Source organism: Podarcis pityusensis (assembly GCF_964106645.2).
Source record: "Podarcis pityusensis genome assembly, chromosome: 13".
NCBI lineage: Eukaryota > Metazoa > Chordata > Lepidosauria > Squamata > Lacertidae > Podarcis > Podarcis pityusensis.
The window spans coordinates 20,770,595-20,797,417 of record NC_138038.1 but is presented as its reverse complement, the minus strand read 5'-3'; the positions used below and the strand labels follow the sequence as shown (position 1 = coordinate 20,797,417).

Genomic DNA, 26,823 nt, shown 5'->3' with positions numbered 1-26,823 from the left:
GCCGCTTCTGGCGAACCAGAGCAGCACACGGAAACACCATTTACCTTCTCGCCGGAGCGGTACCTATTTATCTACTTGCACATGACGTGCTTTCGAACTGCTAGGTTGGCAGGAGTCTCCCGGTGTTAGAAACTCATAAATATAAGCCAGGGGCCAAATGGCTCCTTAAACCAAGGTTGTAGTCACCAAAACAGAATGTCTAGTTGCCATTTTGGGGCAAGACGGTTCTAAAGTCATCTTTTGCAAATGATGGGCTGACTGGGCTTGGTTATTTTATATATATATATATATATATATATATATATATATATATATATATATCTTTTATTACTATACCGCCCTATACCCAAAGGCTAGTTCAGGTGATAACCTTGAGCTAGATGAAGAACTTTGAAAACTTACAAGAAGAAAAGTCAATTGATTCAGTGACAGTCCACATATATGTTGGCTTATTCCTGCCTTCCCCCCCCCCCTTTCCGGGTCATGTGGCCAGCATGACTAAAGCGCTTCTGGTGCAACGGGACCGTGATGGAAACCAGAGCACACAGAAACTCCGTTTACCTTCCCGCCATAGTGGTACCTATCGTATCTACTTGCACTGGCATGCTTTCAAACTGCTAGGTTGGCAGGAGCTGGGACAGAGCAACGGTAGCTCACTCCGTCACGGGGATTCGAACCGCCAACCTTCTGATCGGCAAGCCCAAGAGGCTCAGTGGTTTAGACCACAGTGCCACACGCATCCCTTTACAGTGGGGTACTAATAGTTCAATGTGCAGCTCTGAAGCAGGAGTAGGTAAAATGCCAGGCTGCACCCGCAGTACTGACACCTTTTTCCCCTAGAAGAAAAGCACTGGTTAAATGTTTGGAACTTACAGTAACTACTTCATGGCGAGTACCGGCACCATTTTTTCTTTTAAGAAAAGCACAATACAGTGTTTAGGAGTGTCGGAGGCCCACGTTCAAATTGCCACTCAGATGTGCAACCCACCCGGGTGACTTGGCCCACCTGGTTTCTCAAACTGACTTTTTACCATACAAGACTGTCCTGAGGACACAATGGAGAAAAGCAGGATATCTGCTGCTGTGATATCCAAGCAGACACCCAAACCATCTCATGGGAGGGTTTGACCAGCTGCCTAGAACTGCTGAACTTGAGGCCAAGTCACCCAGGGAGACTGCATAAGCATTTCTGCCCAAGTCAGGTCTGTGGTGGATGTTGCTTACCACAATCTATGGCTCAGGATCCCCTCTGCATATGTGAGCAGCCGGCAGTTTTCTGTAAGCTGCCTTAAGGTGATTTTTGTGAAGTTACCGGAGGCAGTTCCTCCTCACTTGCTAAGAAAAGCAAATCCGACCTGTGGAAATGACTCCTTTGCTCTGCCGACTCACATGCTTGATCTAAATGAGCAAGTACATACATGGGAGATTTTTATACCTGTAACCACAAAGCCTAAGGTGGAATCTTGGCCCTAGGTGTTTCTCTGCGTAAGTGGATGAAAGAGCTCTTCAAATGCCCAGTGAGATTTTTAGGTTGTTCACAATAATGACACCGGGAAGAATCTTAAGGCAGTTTCGTGAAATCCACATTACTGCATTTGCAAAGAATAAAAGTGAGTAGATTTCACTATACAAAGGTACAAGCAATTCTCTTCCTGTCCCCATCCTCTTGTCTTCCCGGTTGTGGAGATGACAGAATTTGAAAATACATCTAGAGCTACTAGACTCCAATAATTCAAATAATTTTTAAGCCCTGTCATCACAGGACTAGCAACTGGCTTGTTTTTGTTTTTTTATTAAAGATTTTCTTGTTTTACAGAAGTATGTGTAATGTCTCTCATATTTTTTCCATGAAACACAAACTGAGGACGATTTCAACACTGTAGTGGGGCTTGAGAGAATGTACAGAATAGTAAAATTATTTGGTCCCTTTCCCAAAGCCCCAATAAGGAACAGTATAGAATCTTGGCTGTTTCTCCATCTAAAGATGGGGTTCTCTCGCGTTATTGTGAGATAAACAAGAAACCCTTTCTAGGGAAGGCAACCAGTGTATACAGAGTTAAATCAAGTACACAACAATATAATTAGGAAATGGGGGAAAGGAGGGAGAGACGCTTACAACACATACATTGACTCCAATCCTCTACACTTTCTAAGTCTTTAAGGAGAAAAAAAAACCACATCCACACCTTTCCAGTCATGAGGACTAACAGCTTGCTTACGAAATTAGTCTCTCCCATTGTGCAGAAGCCCCAAAATCAGTGTCAAATATACCTGCTTGGCAGTGTTTGGTAACACAGACATTTTCTTCTGAAGACTTGGGGCGGGGGCAGAGAGAGAATATAGGCATTCGATGTGACTCAGCTTTATCATGTTAATGCAAAAAGTGTCATCCCATTTAAATGAAAATGTTCAGATAAATCAGTCCCCTTTTCGGCTGTCAAGGCAAAGCTTCCTTTGCTTCTTCTGGTGTGATTTCCTGAGAGTAAAGCTCTGTGAAGAGGGCAGGTAGCCAGTACTGTGGTTCCACTGGAGCCTGGGTATCCAGCCACGCCATGCCCTCTTTCAGCAAGTGATCCTGTAAAAAGCCAGAGATTATTATTTGGAGAGGAGGGCTATCACATGTGGCTTTGCACTCTCCCCCCAACACAATGCAGGCAGGAGAACATATGAAGAACTAAGCCCATCTAGTCCAATATTCTGTTCTCACAGTAGCCAACCAGATGCAGGAATTGAGTGCAACAGGACCCTCCCAGCAGAAGGCTTGGGGAACCCTGAGCTTTGTAGGGGGGAAACCCTAGAACAGGGGGAGGACTGAGCATGCTCAGTGGCCACAGAATGTTGACTTACTGTTGGGGAAGAAACAGAAATCTGCAGGGGGGTTCATGGAATGGATAGCTTAGAATCCTCAACAGAGAAACTCCATGCTGCAACATTTAGTTTCAAGCAAACATGTATAATGACATGCACTTTTGCCTAACCTGCACAACTTCTAATGCAATATTTCATTTTCCAAGCTGCCAAGAGGTGGGCGCTCTTTTCTTTTTATAATGTAACTCATTGTTTACATACCAATACTTGCTTTGCTCGTTCCGCCTCCCACTTCAAACTCGACTTGATCTCGCTGATGGTCACGTACCCCTTTTTCTGAAACGGAGAGTAAAGAAAGGAGGCGATTTCAAAAAAGGTCACTGATCAGAAAAGCCCAGCCAACACTAAAAACAACAAGGAGACGTTCAACGCACACCATCTTGTAGGCGAGGACTTAAGACTTCAGGGGTAGATTACACCTGCAAAATGACCCAGGGTCATGCCCCCGGGATGGGGGGTTGGAAAAGAAGTTTAGGGAGGGCTTCTGACTAGGGAGAAGCAATGTCTGCTTGTCAGGGACTGGACTGAAGGGGACCAGACTGAGGAGGAATGGTGCAGCTCCCGCCACCCTTCTGTCTCCCAACAGAGGCCAGTGAACTATGGGTGACCATAAGGATGTCGATGAAACACACACACATACAGTCGTACCTTGGATCCCTAACGCCCTGGAACTCGGACGTTTTGGCTCCCAAACGCCGCAAACCCAGAAGTGATTGTTCAGGTTTGTGAACGTTCTTTTTGGAACCCAAACGTCTGATGGGCTTCTGCGGCTTCTGATTGGCTGTAAGAGCAAAGCTGCGGTTTGGTTTTTGAACGTTTTGGAAGTCAAAAAGACTTCTGGAACGGATTCTGTTTGACTTCCAAGGTACGACTGTATAGGCAAGGGATGGATAGCTCAGTACAAGAACTTTGAATCGACCCCTGGAATAATAGTAGAAACTGAGTCAACTTGGCATGGGTACCTCAGCAAGTTGTATCACAACCGTATGGTCCATATTTAGTTCAGCCGGCACAGACTGGATCAGGTAGGTCCCACCAACAGGAAGGATCCCAAAGCCATTTCCTAGAACTTTCAACTTCTTAATTGCCCGGATGAGGTCATCTCTGAGGAGCCAGGGAAAGAAGAGTCAGGGCAAAGGATGATCTCAGCACATCAGTACCTTCAATCATGTCCAACAAGGTATGTATTATGCTGTGATTCCGTGGAAGCACAGGAAAGCTACAAAACATAGCACTGGGTGCAGAAATGAGAAACAGAGTTTTCTTTTCTTTTCTTTCCAAGCACAATTCAAAGTGTTGGTGCTGACCTTTAAAGCCCTAAACGGCCTCGGTCCTGTATACCTAAAGGAGCGTCTCCACCCCCATCGTTCAGCCCAGACAATGAGGTCCAGCTCCAAGGGCCTTCTGGCGGTTCCCTCACTGCGAGAAGTGAAGCTACAGGGAACCAGGCAGAGGGCCTTCTTGGTAGTGGCGCCTGCCCTGTGAAACGCCCTTCCATCAGATGTCAAGGAATTAAACAACTATCTGACTTTTAGAAGACATCTGAAGGCAGCCCTTAAACAGGTTTGTACCAACACTTTGATTGTGCCCAGAAACGTACTGGGAGCCAATGTAGGTCTTTCAGGACCGGTGTGATGTGGTCTCAGCGGCCACTCCCAGTCACCAGTCTCACTGCCGCATTCTGGATTCATTGCAGTTTCTGGGTCACCTTCAAAGGTAGCCCCATGTAGAGCGCATTGCAGTAGTCCAAGCGGGAGATAACTAGAGCGTGCACCACTCTGGCAAGGCAGTCCATGGACAGGTAGGGTCTCAGCCTGTGTACCAGATGGAGCTGGTAGACAGTTGCTCTGGACACAGAATTGACCTGCGCCTCCATGGACAGCTGTGAGTCCAAAATGACTCCCAGGCTGCGCACCTGGTCCTTCAGGGGCAGTTACCCCATTCAGGACCAGGGAGTCCTCCATACCCACCCGCACCCTCTCCCCCCAAAACAGTACTTCTGCACGTGTCAACATGCACAACTGATTTAATTATTTCTGGTGGGCAGCTCTGCTTCATCACCCTAGACATTGCCAGTGAATGCAAAGTAATTATGCAAAGTAACACAAAACATATTACATCCCCCACAGCAGTGCAGTCTCCAATGCAAAGCTTACTGGCTGACGTCTTGCGCAAATTTTCCTCTCCCCTTGAGCACTTGCTGGTGAAGTTCTTCCAGTGTTATCAGACCTAGCGGGAATGAGGAAGCAAGAAGCATGTTAACACACAGCCATGTATACAAGGAATTTGAATCCAACCCAGTATGTTAGCAGGCTAAGGTTGCAATCCTATACTTAAGTTGACAAAATATGCACAACTTGCAGACTTAACATATAGAATAAGAGAACGAGAAGAACATACGTTTTAAGAAGATTGGAAAATGTTTATTGAATATATGGGAAATAGTTGTGCACAGCTGAAAACGCCGGCAGCGTTAAGATAAATTCAACAGTGTAAACAAGTTTTGATGGAGGAAATAATGGAATACTGAATGGTATAGTTTTTGTAAAACATGAAGGGATTTATGATATGTAAAATGAACCATGGAAAGAGAAGAATGGAAGTCATTGATATCTTAATGATGTAAAGTGAGTATTTTAAATTGTAAAACAGAAAATTCAATAAAAATTACACACACACACACACACACACACACACGCAGAGTCGTACCTTGGTTTTCGAACAGCTTGGTTCTCAAACATTTTGGCTCCCAAACTCCGCAAACAGTGACTGTTCCGGTTTGTGAACTATTTTTAGAAGCCAAATGTCCAATGGGGCTTCTGATTGGCTGCAGGAGCTTCCATTCAACTTCCAAGGTACAACTGTATATATAAAAGGTTGCAATCCTATACACTAGTTTTCCGCAACCTGGCGCTTTCCAGGTATTTTGGACTACAATTCCCATCAGCCCCAGCCAGCACAGCCATAGGTTCCCCCCTCCCTGAGTTCAATGCGGCTTCCTCCATAGTAAGAGTCTTACTCTTACTGATGCATGAAATTCTATGCACAACTATCAAGAAATAAGACCCACTGAACTCAGTGGAATTTACTTCTGAGTGGAGACGCTCAGGGTTGTGTTAATGTTTCTAGGAGGCTGGACTGGCATGGCCAAGAAGCTCACAGATACCAGCCACAAATTCAGAGAGTGGCAGGCAGGCATTAGACAGAACAGAACACACACACATACACACATACACACAAACCCTGCGAAGATAAGAGACTGGAAGCTATCCTCACCTCCATTTCTGTGCTTTAGAGCTAGACAGACTTCAATAATCTGAACGCCGAGCTCGTAGTAAAAATCTCCAACACCCAACATTTCTGACCAGAATCCTTTGCCAGCTGCGGAAGAGGGAATGAAATATGGATATGAATATATGAAAGACAAAAAAAAGAACGCTGCATTATTATTATTTTAGACTCTCAAGGACCCAATTTTGCAAGTTTAGATTTTTTTTTAATAAAGAAAAAGGCAAAGGAACTTCCTAGTTTGGCGAGTGTCAAGAATTCAAAAGGGACAAGACTTGTTCTGTCTTCCCTATCCATGATTTTTGGAACATTTCATTAGGAATGATTTTCCATTTGGCAGTGAGAAGTCCATGGAAAGTTCTTTATGCTCATCCAATTCTCCTTCTTACCTGACTGAAAATTTTAACTTGCCTCTGAGCAAGGACAGGTTGGGGATAAGGAGATATAGACAGGCCCACCGTCCACTACCAATAGCAACATGGCTTGGGAAGGCAGAGCATGGATCAAAATGGTCCCTCTTCAGAGGGCTTACAACTTACATTATAATGTGATAACTCGTTTTTGATTTGAGAAACAATGCCACTCCTTTTTTTATTTTTAACGGAAACACGGAAGATCGAACTGAAGCGCCAAAGAAAGACCAGCAGATTCTGCAGAAAACCCTTCCTCACCCTGCTTCTCCCCACCCCCTAAATCCCTGCCTCCCCCATTTCTTACAGGCTAGGGGATCAACCCCGATCGTTGCACACATGTCCTGGAACTGGACTCTGAACTGCGGGTTTTTACGGATCTCTTGCTTGTGTTTGCTGGCAAACTCTTCGAGGTTAGTTTTAAATGTATCCAGCTGCTTGGACATCTGTAAACGAAGTCAGAGGATAGAAAAAAGAAACAGATTTAAAACGATCTGCTTTGAAAGGCTACTAATTCGAAATACACCTTTGAGACCTAGAACAGACTGATGTTTCATAAGGGACAACTCTCTGCTGCTATTACCACAGAGAAACGATTTATGGCAAAGCTTTTTTGTTCCAGTGCTGTCTTCTTAATAGGTTGAAGACTAATGTTGGGATTAAACCAATGGATTATCCATCTCTGTGTCCCACCCACTAGCGAAAACTTGCTCTATATCATAGGGAAGCCGGAAATTATTACTATCATATACCATCTATACAGACATATCACTTATGTGTTTTTCTATTTATTTCCCCAAGCTGTTGGTTCCCCCCTGATCAGCGCAAGACCCTGTGAAAATGGGAACCACAGGTTGATAATGTGCATAATGTATAGAAGCCTAGGCTCATACAAGAGCTTTTCAGATTCACACATTTTGCAGTGGCCCTCCTTTTAACTCTAAGATCAGACCTTGGTGTTTCCTCATTACATCTTTGTAGATGTAATAAGGTCGAGGGAACGTTCTTTCATATGTGGTGGACTTGTAAAAGGGTAAAAGAGTATTTGGAAATAATTTAAAATGAACTGAAAAAAATGTTTTAAAGCACCTTTCCAAAAAAACCAGAGTCCTTTTTGTTGGGGTAATTCAAATAGAAATTCCCAGGTGTTAAAAAAGGTTATTCATATGTACACCACTACGGCATCCTGTGTTTTGTTAGCCCAAAAATGGAAAATGAGCGAGGTCCCAACTAAAGAAGAATGGCAACTTAAGCTGATGGAATATGTGCAGCCTGTGGATCTAACTTACAGAATAAGAGAACGAGAAGAACACTTGTTTAAAGAAGATTGGAAAATGTTTTCTGAATATGTGGGGGGATAATTGTGTACACTTGAAAACGTTGGCAGCATTAAGATAAATTCAACAGTGTAAATAAGTTTTGATGGAAGTAACAATGGAATACTGAATGGTTTAGTTTATATAAAATACGCAGGGATTTTATGCTATGCAAAATGAAGCATGGGAAGAGAAGAAGGGAAGTCATTGATATCTTAAGGTTGTCTAAATGAATATTCTAAATTGTAGAACAGAAAATTTAATAAAAGTTATATATATAAAATAAATAAAATAAAATAAAATAAAAATAATTAAAAAAAAACCACCTTGGTGTTTCCTCATCTCACCTGGACTAACTGGTCTTCAGCCAAAACTGTCCCACGTTCCTTGTATTTGGCCTAGAAAGGGGGAAAAAAGTGGTGATAAGACACACAGTGATATATAAGCCACCCCCCACCCCACCGAATGTGCATCTCTGATTCTTAAACATCATTATGGGAGCCACAATGGCTACTTTCTCCTTCCACTGTCAGAGGAAGGATGCCTCTAAATGCCAGTTGCTGGGAATTGTGGCTGGGCAGAGTGCTGTTGCGTTCATGCCCTGCTTGCAGGCTTTGCACAGGCTCCGGTTGGCCACTGTGAGAACAGGATGCTGGACTAGATGGGGCATTGGCCTGATCCAGCATAATAATAATAATAATAATAATAATAATAATAATAATAATAATTTATTATTTATACCCCGCCCATCTGGCTGGGCTTCCCCAGCCACTCTGGGCGGCTTCCAAAAAAATATTAAAATACTATAATACATCAAACATCAAAAGCTTCCCCTAAACAGGGCTGCCTTCAGGTGTCTTCTAAAAGTCTGGTAGTTGTTGTTCTCTTTGACAGGCGTTCCACAGGGAGGGCGCCACTACCCAGAAGCCCCTCTGCCTGGTTCCCTGTACTCATCTTATGCTCTTATGAGAATACCCTGTCCACAGGACTGTTTGGCAAGCACCCAAGACTCGGCTGTCTTAAGTTGTAGCACCAAAGCAGTGCAACTCTCCTTTCTCTTGAAGGCCAGCAAGCCGCCTTTCTGCCTACGTTTACACAGCTTCCTAAGAGTACAATTCAAATTGTTTCTCAGCGCAATTCAAAGTGTTGGCGCTGACCTTTAAAGCCCTGAACAACCTCGGCCCTGCATATCTGAAGGAACGTCTCCATGCCCATCATTCAGCCCAGAGACAGAGGTCCAGCTCCGAGAGCCTTCTGGTGGTTCCCTCACTGTGAAAAATGAAGTTACAGAGAACCAAGCAGAGGGCCTTCTCGGTAGTGGCACCTGCCCTCTGGAATGCCCTCCCATCAGATGACAAGGAAATACAGTAAGTAATTACACACAACCTTCAGAAGAAATCTGAAGGCAGGCCTGTATAAGGAAGTTTCTAGGGTTTTATTATGTTTTTATATATGTTGGAAGCAGCCCCGAGTGGCTAGGGCAACCCAGTCAGATGGGTAGGGTGTAAAAAATAAAATTATCATTAATTATTATTATTACTGAATACGATGTCCCTATTTTCAGCGGAGAAATGTTGGACGGGATGCTCCATTAGCCTCTACTGGAACCCACAAATAACTACTGCACAAGTTGTCAAGAGCTGGTGTAGCTTAGCTGCTAAGAGACTGAGCTACGAACCAGGAAGTTTCAGTCTCCCTTCTTCCACACACAAGGTGGCCTGAGGCAAACCACTCTCTCCTAGCCTCAGTCTCCACATCTGCAAAATGGAGGATAACGCTTACCTTACAGGAGCAGAGGGAAAACCTGTGGCCCACCACATGACGTTGGACTACAATTCCCATCATTGGAGCATTTGCTGGTGCCAATGGGACATGCAGTCCAACAACATCCCAAGGGTCACAAGCATGGATTTTTGTTAGAGGGGGCAGGCTTTTGTTAGGTTAGGGGAGGGGGGGAGGGGAGGGGGGAGGGGAGGGCAGAACTTCAAATTTGTATTGCTTTTGATTATTTTGTTGAAGGGGCAGCTGCCCCCCTGAATCCCCTCGGCTATGCCCATGGCCACAAGTCTCCCATCCCTGCTTCATCATTCTCCTGAAGCTGGGACACGTATCTTCGGTGAATTTTATTTTATTGCTATGGCTAGTGGCTGACGCAAATAAAGATTCTTCTTCTCTTCTTGTCTCATCAGACAAAAGTGCAAAGGAGGCAAATTCCAGTAAGGGATTTTAAGAAGCCAAGCAGCCCTAGTTTAGGGGAGAGGTGCAGCAGATTGAGAGAAGCAGCAGCAGCAGCAGCAAATTCCTGGAGTGATCCCTGCCAGCTGCAGGATACAATAATGGGCAATGGGACTGAAGAGAAATGCCTCTGAGCACATGCAAAGTGCGTTTCTCCACCACCACCACCCCTCGCCCAGTTGGGGTTGAAGCAGGGCCTGATTTAGGTTAGATGAGGCCCTTAGCTACTGAAGGTAATGGGGCCCTTTATATGTCCAGCTGCCCTTTGTCAACAACAAATTGTGCTGTTTTTTGTGTTGAATATATACTATATGATAATTTATGGACCTCATAGGTATCTAAAGCCATTTGCACGTAACAAAATATGTATTTTATCAAAGTAATTATTGAAATACAATTAAGAAGTATATTAATAGTGAAATAATTATTAAGCTCTAACGTAAATGATTTTTCATGCATAAGAAACTTAATAATGCAAACACATTGGCATGTGGCAATAACAAAAGTTCCTTTAGAAATACAATTTACATCATAGGAGCCTACACAACACCAAACACTGTTGCTGTATGTAGGCTTTATTTTATTTGTTTTTTTACCTTATATCATGGGTAGGCAAACTAAGGCCCGGGGGCCGGATCCGGCCCAATCGCCTTCTCAATACGGCCTGCGGACGGTCCGGGAATCAGTGTGTTTTTACATGATTAGAATGTGCCCTTTTATTTAAAATGCATCACTGGGTTATTTGTGGGGCATAGGAATTCGTTCATTCCCCCCCCCCATAGTCCGGCCCCCCACAAGGTCTAAGGGACAGTGGCCCGCCCCCCTGCTGAAAAAGTTTGCTGACTCCTGTCTTATATTTTGGAAATGCACATCCAGGTGTGTGGTTTTTCCCCTTTAATTTTATTGGGGGGCCCCAAGAGAGTGGGGCCCTAAGCTATAGCTTGTTTAGCTTATACAGAGTTGTTCCACCTGGCCTTTGGCTCAGAATCTGTTTGATTCCCTCCCCCTTTTTCTTTTTCCTTTCTCCTCCTATGATGAGATTGCTCCCTAATTGTTTTAATGTTGTATCTTAATCTTTAAATTGTATTTTAATCAACTTGTTTTTATTATTGGTTGTTAGCCGCCCTGAGCACAGTCTTGGCTGGGGGGAGGGCGGGGTATAAATAAAAATTTATTATTATTATTATTATTATTATTATACGTAAATCCGACACTGGTAAGGGCGAAAGAGCTTCCCAGGGAGTGGCAAGAGGCGCAATCTGCAGCCCCTTCCCCTCGTAGGTGGAGATGCAGCCCCTTCCCCTCCTACAAAGGCTGGGCTGGCGGTGGGGGGAAGACCGCAAGCGAGCAAGATGGGAATGAAAGGAAGACCAGCTGGAGGAGGAGGAAGGAGGAGGAGGAGGAGGAAAAAGAAGCCTGACCTCGGCCAGCTTCTTCTTGGCGATGGCGCCTGCCCCGACTCCCCGGCGGTGCATTGCTGCCAGCGAGCGGCGTCCGGGCTCGAGTCTCTTTAGGGAGATGGTGGAAAGGGAGTGGATTTGGGGGGCGGGGGGGAGAGGCGGTATTAAACACATTAGAAAAACCTCTACGTCATCCGTGCGCGACAGGAAGGAAGCTTCTTTTGGGTCGGCGCTTCTGCCTTCCCACTAGGGAGCTCGCCCAGGGAGTCCCGTGGCTGCTTTTGGAGGGCTGCGGGTGGGGGGTGGACACGGGTAGGGTTGCCACCTTTATTCTGGGAGAATGCGGGGTGGTGTTTTTTTGGGGGGTGGTGGGGGCATTTCCCCCTCCCATCTGGTGCTGAAATGTCCCCAATAATTAGAGACGCCAATTCACAAATGAGAAACAAAATAAAAAATTCCTTCCAGTAGCGCCTTAGAGAACGACTGAGTTTGTTATTGGTATGAGCTTTCGCGTGCATGCACACTTCTTCAGATACGTACTTCTTCAAATTTGAAGTCTTCAAATGAGAATTCGCGTATTTTCAGGGTGGCATGGCGGATAGAGTGCTGGACTTGCAACATTTGAATCATAGGTTTTTTGATACCCCCCCCCAAAAAGAGGATATTGTATTTCTTTTTTAAAAAAGGGAAATGTTTAATGCATACTTTCTAAGGGTTGTGCATAGATTTTTACATTAGTAGAACTTTCAAAAGTCACTTGTATTAAGATGAATAAGGTTTTAAGATTGGACTATTAAGAATATAAGGTTTTACAAACAAACTAGAACAATGGAGCCAAGATGGGGAGTGGAGGGAAGTCAATTGAGTTAATATTTATGATTTGAATTGCTATAATTGTATTGTTTTGCTTTGTTTTTATACTGTTTTTGATTTTTGTTTTTTGAAAAAATAAATTATCAAAAAAAGAGAGAGTCAAAAGTTCAAATCCCTGCTGAAATGACTTCGAAGCAACACATTGGCCCCTCTGGGATGTGTTATACACGCATGCATGTAAGTGAATTTGTAAATCTTGTTTGTGCTTGGCTACCCAGAGCTACCCATGCACCCTTATAAATGCATGCATTTGGAGAGGATCCCAAACTTAGCAGTGGGTGAGCACATTTGGACAGCACTCCTAGCCTCACTTAACCTGGAAAAGAGACACCTGACACCCCGTTCTTATTCTATGCAACTATGTAACCTCATTTATTATTATTATTTATTTATTGAATTTATATATTGCCCTATACCCAGAGGACTCTGGGCGGTTCAAAGAAAAGATCAACATAAAAACCACAATATATATAATCAAAATAAAAACAACAACCCAATAACACACACACCCCAAAAAGAACTGCAACATGAGAACCTGACATTAGGTCAGATAAGCTGCATTTAGTATTTAGGTCCAAAATTTTCTACGTCAGAAATAGCCCTAAAAAGGAAAGGCAGGATAGCCCAGAGTTTGGAGCATTTCTTAAAAGAATTACTGTAATACAGTAGTGCAATACATGACTTTCTTCTGAAGTCAAGAGTGAAAAGTAATATGTTGACTGGCAAAATTAAATAAACCATACACTTAACAGTGCTTTGTTTATTAAAATATTTAACATGTATTTTTGCCTGCCCGCATTCATAAAGAGATGAATATATCACCAGAACATTATTTCAGAAGGGGTATTTAAAAGATGCTGGAGAAAGTTATATAATTATTTGCACTGGATGGGACTAAAATAGGAAGATACTCTTTAAACTGGTTCTCTTTCTTTTGATACTACAGTGGTACCTTGGGTTAAGTACTTAATTTGTTCCGGAGGCCCATTCTTAACCTGAAACTGTTCTTAACCTGAAGCACCACTTTAGCTAATGGGGCCTCCCGCTGCTGCCGCACCACCAGAGCACAATTTCTGTTCTCATCCTGAAGCAAAATTCTTAACCCGAGGTACTATTTCTGGGTTAGTGGAGTCTGTAACCTGAAGCATATGTAACCCAAGGTACCACTGTAATGGATATGGGCATTGTAACAGGCTGGAAGGAAGCTCCATTAATTTCAGCAGGACTTGCTTCTGAGTCGGTGAGGTTAGTTTGTGCTGTTAATAAGGCCTAAGTCGCACTGAACTCTGCAGAACAGACTTCTGAGTAATATACTTAGGCTAGCAGTATAAAATAGGGTTGTGTTTAGATGATTCACTCCTACTTCTGTCTTTTCTGGAAACTGGGTTAAATGTGCTGTCATATTGCCCTCTAGTGGCACACTGCTATAACAAAAATGGATTCAACTTGTGTTATGGTGGTGAAGAGCAATGGTCAGTCTTATCATCAGGCAGAGTGCAGAGGCCCCGCAGAAAAAGGCAGCAAGTTGATTCTTGAATTTGTGGTTATTGTGTTGTTACTGACAGGGAACGAAATATATCCATAGACATGGCATTTTCTGCCTCTGATACCAAAATAACTTGGGTGTTAATGTTAGAATTCCTGCTCCATGATTGCACTCATGGGATTTTTGTCTACCACATGACGGTGTATGTTTTGACTCCACAGAGTGGGAAGTGATGGAGACAGGATGTTTGTGTTACTGTGTTCCGTGAAGTGGGACTATTGTCCTTTGTTCATTTTTCTCTTTGCTGTCTGATGCTAGAGAGAGAGGGAGCCATGTTGCAGTGCTCCGTGTGTGTTTATATGTAAATAAAGTAGATTAGCCAAAATGCTGAGTTGCTGAGTTCTGTTACGCAAGCTGTGAAGACTCTGCTGATCCCTAAGTGTGCCGGTGTCTGTTGGCATCGGTCGCTGTGATGTTTAGGCAGAAGAAAGTTTTTGAAGCTCCCGAATGATTGACCAGGAGGGAGAGAACATGCCAGTCGGGCACGTGTCTCTGCCAGGGTCCTACTCGAGAGTAGGACAAGCTCTTGACTTGGGGGAGGGAAGAGAGACTATTTGCCACTACTCAGCAAAATGTACTTCATCAGTTCTTACAACCACTGTGCAATATCATTATGATTTCACCTACCGGTAAATAGCAGGTGGGCAGAGTGGGTTGAAGGCTAAGAGACAGCAGTCAACCAAAGGCTAGCTGTGAAGGTGCTGAGCTAAGAACCAGGTACTGCCAGGCTCATAGGCTCACATTCTTTCCCAATCACAAAAGTATTCCAGTGGTTGTTGCATACCAGATTTGCACTTAACACTAACGCACCTTCTCCAGATGTATCAGTTTGGCTGGCAGTGTACTTAGTTTGCCTCTGGGCATATTAAGATGGCTAGGGTCTTACAACTATTGCACATGCAGCACACCCATGTGCCCTGTAAGCAAATAAAAATAACAACTATTTGGTTGTTGTTGTTTTTAAAGTGGAAGCGATGGAAATCCAGAACCTGCTGGGGGGGGGGGGGGGCGGGAGACCAAACTGCTCATTTGCATGGAAAACCCACCAAATCTCAACTATCTTCATCAAGCCTTTGTGAATTGCGTTAAGATGATACTGGTATTTTATGGAGCCCTTCTAGAGCTGAAAAAAGGTTCTGCTTTTTAATAAATGTGGAATCATAGTTATAAATTATTATTATTATTATTATTATTATTATTATTATTATTATTATTACTATTGTTGCTGGTCGCAATGTTTCATTGTTGTGTAGCAGCTTTTTAAATCTTCAGGTTTTGTATCTTAAAAATAAATAACCATGCCTGAGCAGGAACCGAATCATTGATCTTTCATGACCCTAATGCAGCTGTGTGGGACTGCCCTGAGAACAGATTCTGAATCGCCTCCCTGTCATGCATCGTACCAGACGGACAGATTAGCACAACCTGTAACTTCTGTTTCTGATGAGAGCACATACGAATTCTGTTTGGGGTGGTGGTGTTGTTTTTTTTAAAAAATGAATTGAATAACACTCTTAACACTCACGTCTGAACTTGATAATAAATTGTTTTATTGCTGCTGTCATAATTATTATTGACACTCATTAGCAAAAGGTACAAAACAAGGAGAGTACAGAAGTTAGTCCATCTTTTCTCCCTCAAGGAAGCTGTGAGCTATTGAAGCCTGGAAAAACAGAGGGGGAAAGATGGTGAAATATGTAAAGTTTGCCAAGGAACCTGGTTTTTTTTTGGGGGGGGAGTGAAAAATAGAGAAGGGGGGCAACTTTCTGTAAAGCTTTGGGCTGAGCATTCCTAGCTCAGCAATGGTATTTTATTTATTTACGGTACTTGGGAAACATATGCCACTTGATTACAATCATTTCTAAGCAGGAATGATTCAAACATGCATTCAATAGTATGTTTAGCATGGTAAAGAGGAGACTGAGAAGAGATATGATCACCATCTTCAAATATCTAAAGCAGGGGTCAGCAAACTTACCACGCCTCGGGCCGGTGTCACCAGCGCTGATTGTGTGGCAGGCCGGAGGGCGGGGGAGTGCAGCCCATACGCGTGCGCACATGCTATTTCCGGCGCACTTCCAGGTCAGAGGAGCACCAGAAATAGCTTGTGAGCATGTGCACGGGCCTCCTCCGACCTGGATGTGCACCGGAAATAACGCTTGCGCATGCACACAAGCCATTTCTGGTGCTCCGACCGGGAAGTGGGCAGCCGCATAGTGCAGCGCTGTTAAGAGCGGGCAGCGGGAGTCGCCGCAGGCCGGATAAACAAGTCCCTCGGGGCTTATTCGGCCCGCGGACCTTACTTTGGGGACCCCTGATCTAAAGGGCTGTCAAATGGAGGATGGTGCAAGCTTGTTTTCTCCTGCTCCGAAGGGCAGGACCCGAACCAACGGCTTCAAGTTACAAGTAAGGAGATTCCAACTAAACACCACAAGAACTTTCTGACAGCAAGAGCAGCTTGACAGTGGAACAGACTCCCACGAGAGGTGGTGGACTCACCTGCCTTGGAAGCAGAGGTTGGATTATGATCTAGCTGAAATTCCTGCATTGCAGTGGGGTTGCGCTAGATCATGGGTAGGCAAACTAAGGCCTGGGGGCCAGATCTGGCCCAATCGCCTTCTCAATCCGGCCCGCGGACGGACCGGGAATCAGCGTGTTTTTACATGAGTAGAATGTGTCCTTTTATTTCAAATGCATCTCTGGGTTATTTGTGGGGCATAGGAATTCGTTCATTCCCCCCCCCAAAAAAAAATATAGTCTGGCCCCCCACAAGGTCTGAGGGACAGTGGACCGGCCCCCTGCTGAAAAAGTTTGCTGACCCCTGCACTAGATGGCCCTTGGGGGACGCTCCCAACTTTACAGTCTTATGATCCATCTTGTGTGGTTTTGTCTATACTGCCTGCCAGTGGCTTGTCAGAGTTTCAGGAAGGGGTCCTTCCTTCTAGCCCTACCTGGAGATACTGGGGATTTGATCCTGGGACCTTCTGCATACTCTTACCACTGAGCTATGGCCTTTGTAAGCAGCGTATGAGAAACTCAATGCAATGGGGGGGGGGGGGATAGTTAAAGCTATAGAATCAGAATTCAGTTATAATGCCTGCTGAAGTTCAAGAGAGGGTTGCCTGTCTGTCCTCACCTGGAAGGGTGCTCCATAAAACTGATCCGACAATACTGAACTCAATGGCTCCTACTAAATACTGTACAAGATGTGCATCTGAGCCAAGGGGGAATATTTAGCAAGCTTTATATACTGCTTAATCCCCCAAACCCACAGAGCACCTCTCTAAGCAGCATACACAAAAGAACATAAAATATCCCAAGATAATAGCGGTGGAAACAGACACTGCAAACAAGTCAGCACAATAAAATTACCCAAATATAGATTAAAATTCACAGTTTTACAAAGAAGCGCACATACTAAAATGACATGTCTGGGTAGGTGTGCCTAAAGGGAAATGGTTTCAGCTTCAGAAACTACAACAAAGACATGGGGAATTGTAGCACGTTAACTAAAAGATTGATTTCTCACAAGTGTGGATCAAACATTTCTTTGGCATTTGTAAAAATGCCAGTTCCGTAGACTGAAGTGGCGAAGCGGGCATATATGGGGTAAGAAAACTGGTCCGAAGCTGTAGCGATGTTTATTTACTAATCATAACACCGCCATCTCTTACCCAAAAGAACCTGAATTCCCACAGGCATCTGGTTGGCCACTATGAGAACAGAATGCTAGGCTGGATCCTGTTCCCTGTTTAGGGAAGCTTTTAATGTTTAATAGACTATTGTATTTTAATATTCTGTTGGAAGCCGCCCAGAGTGGCTGGGGTATAAATAAATTATTATTATTATTACAGTGGTACCTCTGGCTAAATACTTAATTCGTTCCAGAGGTCCGAACTTAACCTGAAACTGTTCTTAACCTGAAGCACCACTTTAGCTAATGGGGCCTCCCGCTGCCGCCGCGCAGCCACAGCACAATTTCTGTTCTCATCCTGAAACAAAGTTCTTAACCTGAAGCACTATTTCTAGGTTAGCGGAGTCTGTAACCTGAAGCATATGTAACCTGAAGCGTATGTAACCCAAGGTACCACTGTATTATGACCCAGCAAGCTTTTCTTACGTAATTATATAAATGAAACCATTTTTATAGCTCCCAAATTTCCCTTGGATCAACCTTCTGTGGCTACTTCGTATTCACTGTTGACATTTGCCACCCACTGATTCTGTAGTAGCAGACAACAGCAGATAAGGAGCAGTGATCAGTATTCGGGAGTTGCTGGCATATAGCCATCAACACCAGACCTTGCAGATGACCTGCTGCTTCTTTGGCACCCATAAAACACTGTTGCCCAAACCACCACGTGGGTTGTCTATGGAGTCCCAACTCTTCCTTGCCTTTGGAAGGAAACAGGAAGAGAGAGAAAGGGAGAGGAAGCGATTCACTCACATTGGCCTGCAGAGGTCAGCAGAAATCAGCAATGCCAGATGTTCTTGCCTCCGGACGTCCTTCCAGTCATCTGAACCTTTTGGCAGAGCCAGGCTAGAAGAAAGAGACTGTGAAGTAGACATTTGCTGCCATAGGGATCCCAGAGATTGAGATGACGGGGGGCAGGGAGCAAAGTTGCAAAGGAGTCATAGTTGGTGGGGAGGGGGCGTTGGAGGAAAATCCCAGGTGCCCAGTTGCCTAGGCAACTAAAAATTTGATGCTGGTAGCTAGGAATTGGAAACAGCTTTCTTAATGCAGTCCTTGTAATAGACCTCCATAGGAATTTCATGCCTGACAGCAATTCCCATCTATATATAATGCAGAAGGCGTGTTGGAATGAGAAAAAGTTGGGTAGACATAAGCAGGTTGGCATCAGTCTGCAGGCGCCATTTTCTAAAATGGCCACGAGACATTTTCCCGAAGCAGCTGTTTATAGTCATACAATTTCTGTCAAAAGATATTTTAAAAAACACCAGCGGTACCTACAACTCCACATAAACTGAGCATTATGTAGAAAATATTTGTTGGCAGGAACGTTCTCCTTAAGTTTCCTTGCATATTTTGCTGGCATTTTAAGATTGTTTTGCTTCTGAGCTCTTCGGTTTTATATCTACCCTGGCTTTGTAAATGCTGCTATTTTACTGTTTTATTGTAATGTAGCAGCTTATTGTATACCACGTTGAGATTCTGGAATGAAAGGTGATATAAAAATATTTTAATCCATTTTTGGCTTTGGCCATTTCTTTTTTAAAAAAATGGGAAGGTATCTTATTTTTATTATATCAAAGTAAAGGCTAACAGTTTCCATCTGATCTCAAAATTACTTTATTACAATATCTAAAAGGCATATTTCTCATAGTAAACATATTTTTGAAAGCAGTTTTGACTAATAGATGCATTTTTTCAAGCAATTTCCCCTAATATAATGCATTTTTGCATGTTACTTTTACCAATATACGCATTTTTATGAACAGTTACCACTAATATGTTTTTGCACACATTGGTTTGTTGCATTGCAAAATTCAGAGAATTACACATTTCAGTGGGTAGCTGCTTCTGTTATTGTATTGGTTTGATAAGTGCAAATTAGAGGGTTTCTCATTCAACTTCAGTCAAAATCAAATTTCTCTGGCACCCCTAGTTACAACTGATCATTATTTTATTATGTATAGTAAATGTTTGCAAACATCACTTTTTCAACAGATTTTAGATTAATTGAACTATAATCATACCTGGCTTTTAACACCTGAGGTGTATATTTTTAGGACCAACTTATAACTTATTTTTGTAAGTTGTTTTAATGTTATAATCCACCCTGGGACCTTAGGGTGAAGGGTGGGTAAACAGTAGTAGCAATATAATATGGAGGAGGAAAAGGAGATTATGATTTACTTTGCAGCTGAAATACTTATTCTCTGCTGAAATAGGATCTTCTTTTGCAGACCAAACAAGTTGTTGAGCTCACCTCTGTTTCCCCATATTTTGCAGAATACATTTGATGAAGTCCATTGCCTCCTGAGATCCAGCTTCAATGCCTTGATTCCTTGTATCTAATGCTGTGGGTTCAGTATCTCTCCTGGATGGGTCAATTCTGTTACTGGGGAAACATACACAAAAGGCATCTCCCTGGGAATCTGGGATCCTGAGGAGTACTATAATGCTTCAGCTCTGTTAAGACCATTTCATCTGCCCCCTGTTTCTCCCCCCGCAAACACGTTGCTTTTCTTTTATCCCAAGGTGTGCCAACAAACCTTGGACGCGGGTGGCACTGTGGGTTAAACCACAGAGCCTAGGACTTGCTGATCAGAAGGTCGGCGGTTCGAATCCCCGCGACAGGGTGAGCTCCCCTTGCTCTGTCCCTGCTCCTGCCAACCTAGCAGTTCGAAAGCACGTCAAGTGCAAGTAGATAAATAGGTACCGCTCCAGCGGGAAGGTGGACGGCGTTTCTGTGCGCTGCTCTGGTTTGCCAGAAGTGGCTTAGTCATGCTGGCCACATGACCCGGAAGCTGTACGCCGGCTCCCTCGGCCAATAAAGCGAGATGAGCACCACAACCCCAGAGTCGGTCACGACTGGACCTAACGGTCAGGGGTCCCTTTACCTTTACCTTTTGTGCCAACAAAGGTGGTCAGAAGTGCCCCGACTACCTAGGTATAACTTAAGAGCAAATAAAAAGCCTGATAAAGGGGGGAAAGGGTATTTAAGTCAGGCTTCCTCAACCTCAACCAAACTGATCAGTCCCATTGGACTTATGGTACTTTAAGACTGGTCCATGTTTGAGAATGCTAGCCCATGGAGCGGAACAAGGCAGGATCCTGGGCCAGAAAGAAGTGTTCCCTTCTCACCTGCATTTCTCCCTTCCTACTCAGCCTTCCAAACATCAGTTTGACCCAGTGCTTTCCCTAAAATCCTGGATGAACCACCTGTGCTATAGACTTACTCAATCATGCTCTCTCTCCTGTTCAAGAGCCACTCCACAAAGTTCTTCTTCATCATGCTGTCCAAAGTTCGACTGTAATCGCTTGCTAATGTCCCCTCTGAATACCGTCTCTGCAGAAACCTGGAATTCTTTGTGTTTTCTCTAAGAGCAAAACAGAAACACATAGGGAAAATCCTCATCTCTCGTTTCGAACAGCACTCTAGCTAAAGGATGGGGAATTCCTTTCGGCTCATGGGTCAGATCCCATTGTGGAGAACTCTCTGCGGACTATGTGTGAAAGGGGACGGTTGAAATTTGCTGCCAAATGAAAGCCGCACAGCTGATTGGGAGCAAGCCGCCCTGCTTTTGGAGACCTCAGATTCTATCAGGAGCATTGATCAGAAAGTCCTGGGTGGATTTGACTCTGGTAGCGTTGCTTGCATTTGTCATCAAATGTAAATGGCAGCAATTGCAAGCCACAGGTGCAAAGGAACAACCAATAATGCTCTATAAGCTTCCTGATTGCTCCTTTGCAACTGCAGCTTAATCTGTGGCTGGTTGGAAATTAGGACAAATTAGGAACATTGGTGGGCCTAATTTAGTCTGTGGACCGGAAGCTGATTTAGCATAAGAAAACACTTTAGCTTAGCAAGACGCTCAGTTCAGATACAATGGTACCTCGTGTTACATACGCTTCAGGTTACAGATGCTTCAGGTTACAGACTCCGCTAACCCAGAAATAGTACATCGGGTTAAGAACTTTGTTTCAGGATGAGAACAGAAATTGTGCTCTGGCGGTGTGGCGGCAGCGGGAAGCCCCATTAGCTAAAGTCGTGCTTCAGGTTAAGAACAGTTTCAGGTTAAGAACAGACCTCAGGAATGAATTACAGTGATACCTCTGGTTACGTACTTAATTCGTTCCGCAGGTCTGTTCTTAACCTGAAGCACCACTTTAGCTAATGGGGCCTCATCTTGTTCTCATGCTGAAGCAAAGTTCTTAACCCAATGTACTATTTCTGGGTTAGCGGAGTCTGTAACCTGAAGCGTATGTAACTTGAAGCGTATGTAACCTGAAGCGCATGTAACCTGAGGTACCACTGTAAGTTCTTAACCCGAGGTACCACTGTACATGTTTCTCCTCATCCTTGGGAGAACCACGGATAGTTAAATTTCAATCCACACATTTAGCCTAAAAAGTGCCAATCAGGTCAGTTCAGAACTCACAAGGACTGACTTCCTCAGGTATCCCTGTTCATACACTTACCTTGAGTCATTTTCTTCCATCAGCACAAAGCTGACAGAGACTAAAAGGAGGAAGAGAACTTTGAAGGACTTCATGTTTGAAGCTTGAGTTCTGTAATTTAAAAACAGTACATGGTGTGTCAGATGGGACGGGGAGAGGGGAGGGATTCCTCTGAACTGGCACTGAAAGGATTTATTTGATGGCTGTGCTTTAGTGGTTTGGGGGGTATCAAATGTTAGTCATACTCAGACACACTGATTTCAGTGTATCTGCTCCGAGTATGACTAATTTTGAGGCCACTTGCGGATGAGCACTCCTCCTGATTTGTTTGCAGGGATATTAGATGACGTGGTTATTTAAAGAGCAATCATTCTGATGTGTTTGTGGGGAGGTTAGATGATGTTGCTATCCTACAAGTTCCACTGCATTTCCCCATCACTTTACTTTCAGCAGAAAACCTGAACTTTTGGGGAAAGTGCGTTTGTTGCAACTCCCAATCAATTATAGTTGTGCGATCTGGATTCAATCCCACCCCAAAATAATGACAGTCTACAAAGGTTAATACATCCTTCTTCCTGCCTACTACTTTTCAGCTTCCAGATCACCCCCTCCAGGTTACAGTTATAGTTATTTCTTTATTATTTTAATTTTTATTATTTTTATTAATTTTTATTAATTTAAAATATTTATAATCCACACTTCACCCAAAGGTCCCAGGGTGGTCATATACATAATTCAAACCAAAAAATCACACAGTAAGATTAAACAGTGATTAACAGAAAATACGCAGTCCAGTTACAAATAAAACTGGCATAAGTGATGGAAAATTGGTGTGTTAAGTACATAAGGTGTAGTTCAGCTCCTATGCAGTCGAAATAAATTTTAAAGGAGACTTACCTTTTGGATCTGTCAAAGCTGTTCTTGAGGAGCAGAGAGAATATGGCATCCAGCAGGAGCCTTGAGGATTCCTTATATATACCCAAGGGTGTGACAAAGCAAAGCCATTTCCGCGAAGCAAAACAGGATGCCCTGCACCTAATCAAACCAGATTAAAAGCTACTCTGGGTTCGTTGACCTTTGGAGCAGGAAAATGCCCTTTTAAAGCATGTTTGCATTCATGGCAATTAAACTTTTGCTGTGTTGCTAAAATGAAGATCCGGTGCATTTTCTATAATTAAAGCCATTAAGCATCCAAATTTCCCCAAGACCATTCCTCTGTTAATTAACAGTCCAAAGTAGGCAATGTCCATGCAAGTTGCCTTCACTGTGATTTGCCTCCCTTGCTGGCTACTTTTGGGGCTGCCACCTTTTCAGCCAACAAATGATGGACAACCCACCAGTGGCAGACCTACATTTGGGGGGCCCTGAAGCTTAAAATGTTATGGGGGCCCCTTCGCAACCAGCAACAAAGTCTGGGTAACCACTGTTAACCCCTTCAGCAGGGTTGTTCCACAACAGATCACCACATAAAAAAACACAAAAAAACTCCCCCCCCTACATTTCAGATTTTGATTAAAATTGCTGTACAGTATTAGGCTGTCACCGATGGAAGCAAAAGCTCTCAAAAAGTTCAATATGGAGGCCAAATGGCCGAAATATTGGGAAATTTTGGAACAAGATGGAGATAGACTGAAATTGCAGAGTTTTGAGAAATTAAAAAACAAAGTGCGAGACTGGCTTCATTATTATCAGATAATGGAGGCATATAATCTGGATAAGAAAATTGGTTTCCAGGTGGAAAAATCAAAATTAGAAACAGAACTATTAGAACCCAAAACTAAGATTTTGTCAAAGATGTATAACTTGCTGTTGAAATGGAATACTCAGGATGAAACGGTGAAATCTGTTATGATTAAATGGGCACAAGATGTTGGTCATAACATAATGATGGCTGACTGGGAACAGTTATGGACCACAGGTATGAAGTTTACGGCATGTAATGCCCTAAGAGAGAATATTATGAAAATGATTTACAGGTGGTACATGACCCCAGTCAAGCTTGCAAAAATTTATCATTTGCCCGATAACAAATGTTGGAAATGTAAAGAAACTGAAGGTACATTCTTTCACCTTTGGTGGACATGCCCAAGGATTAAGGCTTTCTGGGAAATGATATATAATGAACTGAAAAAGGTACTTAAATATACCTTCCAGAAGAAACCAGAGGCCTTTCTCCTGGGCATAGTTGGTCAATTGGTGCCAAAGAAGGATAGAACCTTTTTTATGTATGCTACAACAGCAGCAAGAATACTCATTGCAAAGTATTGGAAGACACAAGATCTACCCACTCTGGAAGAATGGCAGATGAAGCTGATGGACTATATGGAACTGGCAGAAATGACTGGCAGAATCCGAGACCAGGGAGAAGAGTCGGTGGAAGAAGATTGGAAGAAGTTCAAAGATTATCTACAGAAATATTGTAAAATTAATGAATGTTAGAACGATGTTGGATAGAAATTAAGTGGTTTCTAGCTGTAATGCTTTAAGGGAATATGAAAAAGGGGTTGTTAAGAGGTAAAAATCTAATGTTACTATTTTAAGACCAAAGATTAGGATAAACAAAGAGGGCAAGGATTTGCTGAACCAACAAACTGAACTGGAATACAAAAAAGGGAGGTATGAGGAGGTCCAGGAAACAAACTAAAGAAAAATAAGCAATGGAAAATCTGAGTGTTTTTAATCATTTTTATTTTGTATTTTTCTTTCTTTCTCATTTTTTATCTTAAAAAAAATCCTAATAAATATCTTATAAAAAAATAAAAAATAAAAAATTGCTGTACAGTATTGGATTATCTCACATGTCAAAGTCACTGGTGTGAATCAAATATTTCCTGTGCTTTCTAGGTTTCAAATTATGTGGGGGGTGAAAATTAGGGAAATGTTATATACATACATGAATAAGGTTGCTTATGGGGCATCAGTGCTAACTTGCCCCCCGGCCACATGATGTGTCATGTGACGCATCCCGTGATACTGCCTGGCATGAGAGGGCAGGCGCAGGACACACAGAGTGTGATCTTTGTCTTTGCCCATTCCAGCTTCCACCCAGCTCCTGGGCTCCCCAGTGAAGGGATGAGCGAAGGCAACATTGGGTTTGGGGTGACCTTTTGACCCCTGGGTTTTCTGTATCAACAACAGTAGTACCTCAGGTTAAGAACTTAATTCGTTCTGGAGGTCCGTTCTTAACCTGAAACTGTTCTTAACCTGAGGTATCACTTTAGCTAATGGGGCCTCCCGCTGTCTCCCGCGATTTCTGTTCTCATCCTGAAGCAAAGTTCTTAACCCGAGGTACTATTTCTGTGTTAGCGGAGTCTGCAACCTGAAGCATCTGTAACCCGAGGTACCACTGTACAGTAGTAACTCAGTTTAAGAACAGTCCTGTTTACGAACGATTTGGTTTACAAACAATTTGGTTTACGAACTCCGCAAAACTGGAAGTAGTGTCCCGGTTTGCGAACTGTACCTCGGTCTAAGAACGGAATCTGAACGGTGGAAGGGCAACGGCAGTGGGAGGCCTCATATGGGAAAGCGCGCCTCGGTTTAATAATGGTTTCAGTTTAAGAACGGACTTCAGGAATGGATTAAGTTCTTTAACCAAGGTACCACTGTACTCTGTTTGTGGGGCCCTGCAAAACGTGGGGGGTTCGCTGCAAAGCAACTGCAAAACTTTGGCACCAATTTTGAGGGGATCCCAGATTTTGGGGTTCATAAAGCCCCAAGAATCGCTACACAGTGTGGATGGTTTAATTTTTCACTTCATTGAAACAGAAGTAACAGGTCACCTAGTCAAATAGAAGCAACAGCTACGTAGAACATTTCTGCCTCAGAGTAGTAGGACAGATTAAGCTAAACTGTCAAGAAGTTTGCTGCCAGGGAACCCTGTGAGGGAACCCCAATTTCTCCTAGGAAAACAGCAGAGATGGAAACACAACAGAATGCTAACATTTCACGATGACAGAAAAGGCTATACAGGAGGCTGGATCATTCAAAAGAACCACCCAAGATCGCCCCATTTCCCCCCACTTTTAGGTTGTCAGGAGACTAAAGTGTACAGTGGTACCTCGGGTTAAGTACTTAATTCATTCCAGAGGTCTGTTCTTAACCTGAAACTGTTCTTAACCTGAAGCACCACTTTAGCTAATGGAGCCTCCTGCTGCTGCCGCGCCACCGGAGCACGATTTCTGTTCTCATCCTGAAGCAAAGTTCTAAACCTGAAGCACTATTTCTGGGTGAGCGGAGTCTGTAACCTGAAACGTATGTAACCTGAAGCGTATGTAACCCGAGGTACCACTGTATTTCAATTTTTATTTTTGCAAATGCAGAACAGGAAGGTGGATCATGCTGAAATCATATCAAACATCAGTATTCCATAGTGGCAGGAAGATGCTAGAAATTGAACCTAGGCTCTTTTGTGTTCAACACACACGCTGCACAGTTGAGCTGTGGCCATTCTTCTGCATGCGCCTTTTGGCAATGGCTTCCTATCATCATTAGCATGACCACATGCCATGACAACACCTGGCTTTCATCATTTTTGACACCAATGGCCATACTGGATGGGGCTGATGGGAGCTGAAATCCAGAAACATTTGGATGGACATTCATCGGCTGCCCCATCCCTACGCTAGAAGTTAAAACTCCAACTGGTGAGAGAATAGACCTGTGACCGATGCATATGCCTAAACTCTAAGGAATCACACAGCATGCAGCCTGCCATTTTACCTACTCATGCTTCAAAGCT

The 26,823-nt window shown here is 43.4% G+C and overlaps 3 protein-coding genes across 3 annotated transcripts in view; all 3 read right to left on the bottom strand.

Moving 5' to 3' along the window:
• CALCOCO2 (calcium binding and coiled-coil domain 2) overlaps nt 1-26,823 on the bottom strand; it is a gene marked incomplete at its 5' end in the record, with an annotated part of 193,952 nt that overhangs the window by 69,255 nt on the left and 97,874 nt on the right. The window lies entirely within an intron of this gene.
• SNF8 (SNF8 subunit of ESCRT-II) lies at nt 1,575-11,659 on the bottom strand. Its single transcript, XM_080979508.1, has 8 exons — nt 11,539-11,659; nt 8,230-8,280; nt 6,874-7,012; nt 6,145-6,249; nt 5,025-5,097; nt 3,831-3,972; nt 3,070-3,144; nt 1,575-2,575 (listed from the first exon to the last, which is right to left on the bottom strand). Exons 1-8 carry the CDS (start codon nt 11,590-11,592, stop codon nt 2,438-2,440), a joined length of 777 nt encoding a protein of 258 aa, XP_080835634.1. The 5' UTR covers nt 11,593-11,659; the 3' UTR covers nt 1,575-2,437.
• Nucleotides 15,465-23,088, bottom strand: GIP (gastric inhibitory polypeptide). The gene is made up of 6 exons (XM_080979557.1): nt 22,980-23,088; nt 22,104-22,193; nt 20,861-21,001; nt 19,888-20,019; nt 18,384-18,476; nt 15,465-15,599 (listed from the first exon to the last, which is right to left on the bottom strand). Exons 2-6 carry the CDS (start codon nt 22,175-22,177, stop codon nt 15,590-15,592), a joined length of 450 nt encoding a protein of 149 aa, XP_080835683.1. The 5' UTR covers nt 22,178-22,193; nt 22,980-23,088; the 3' UTR covers nt 15,465-15,589.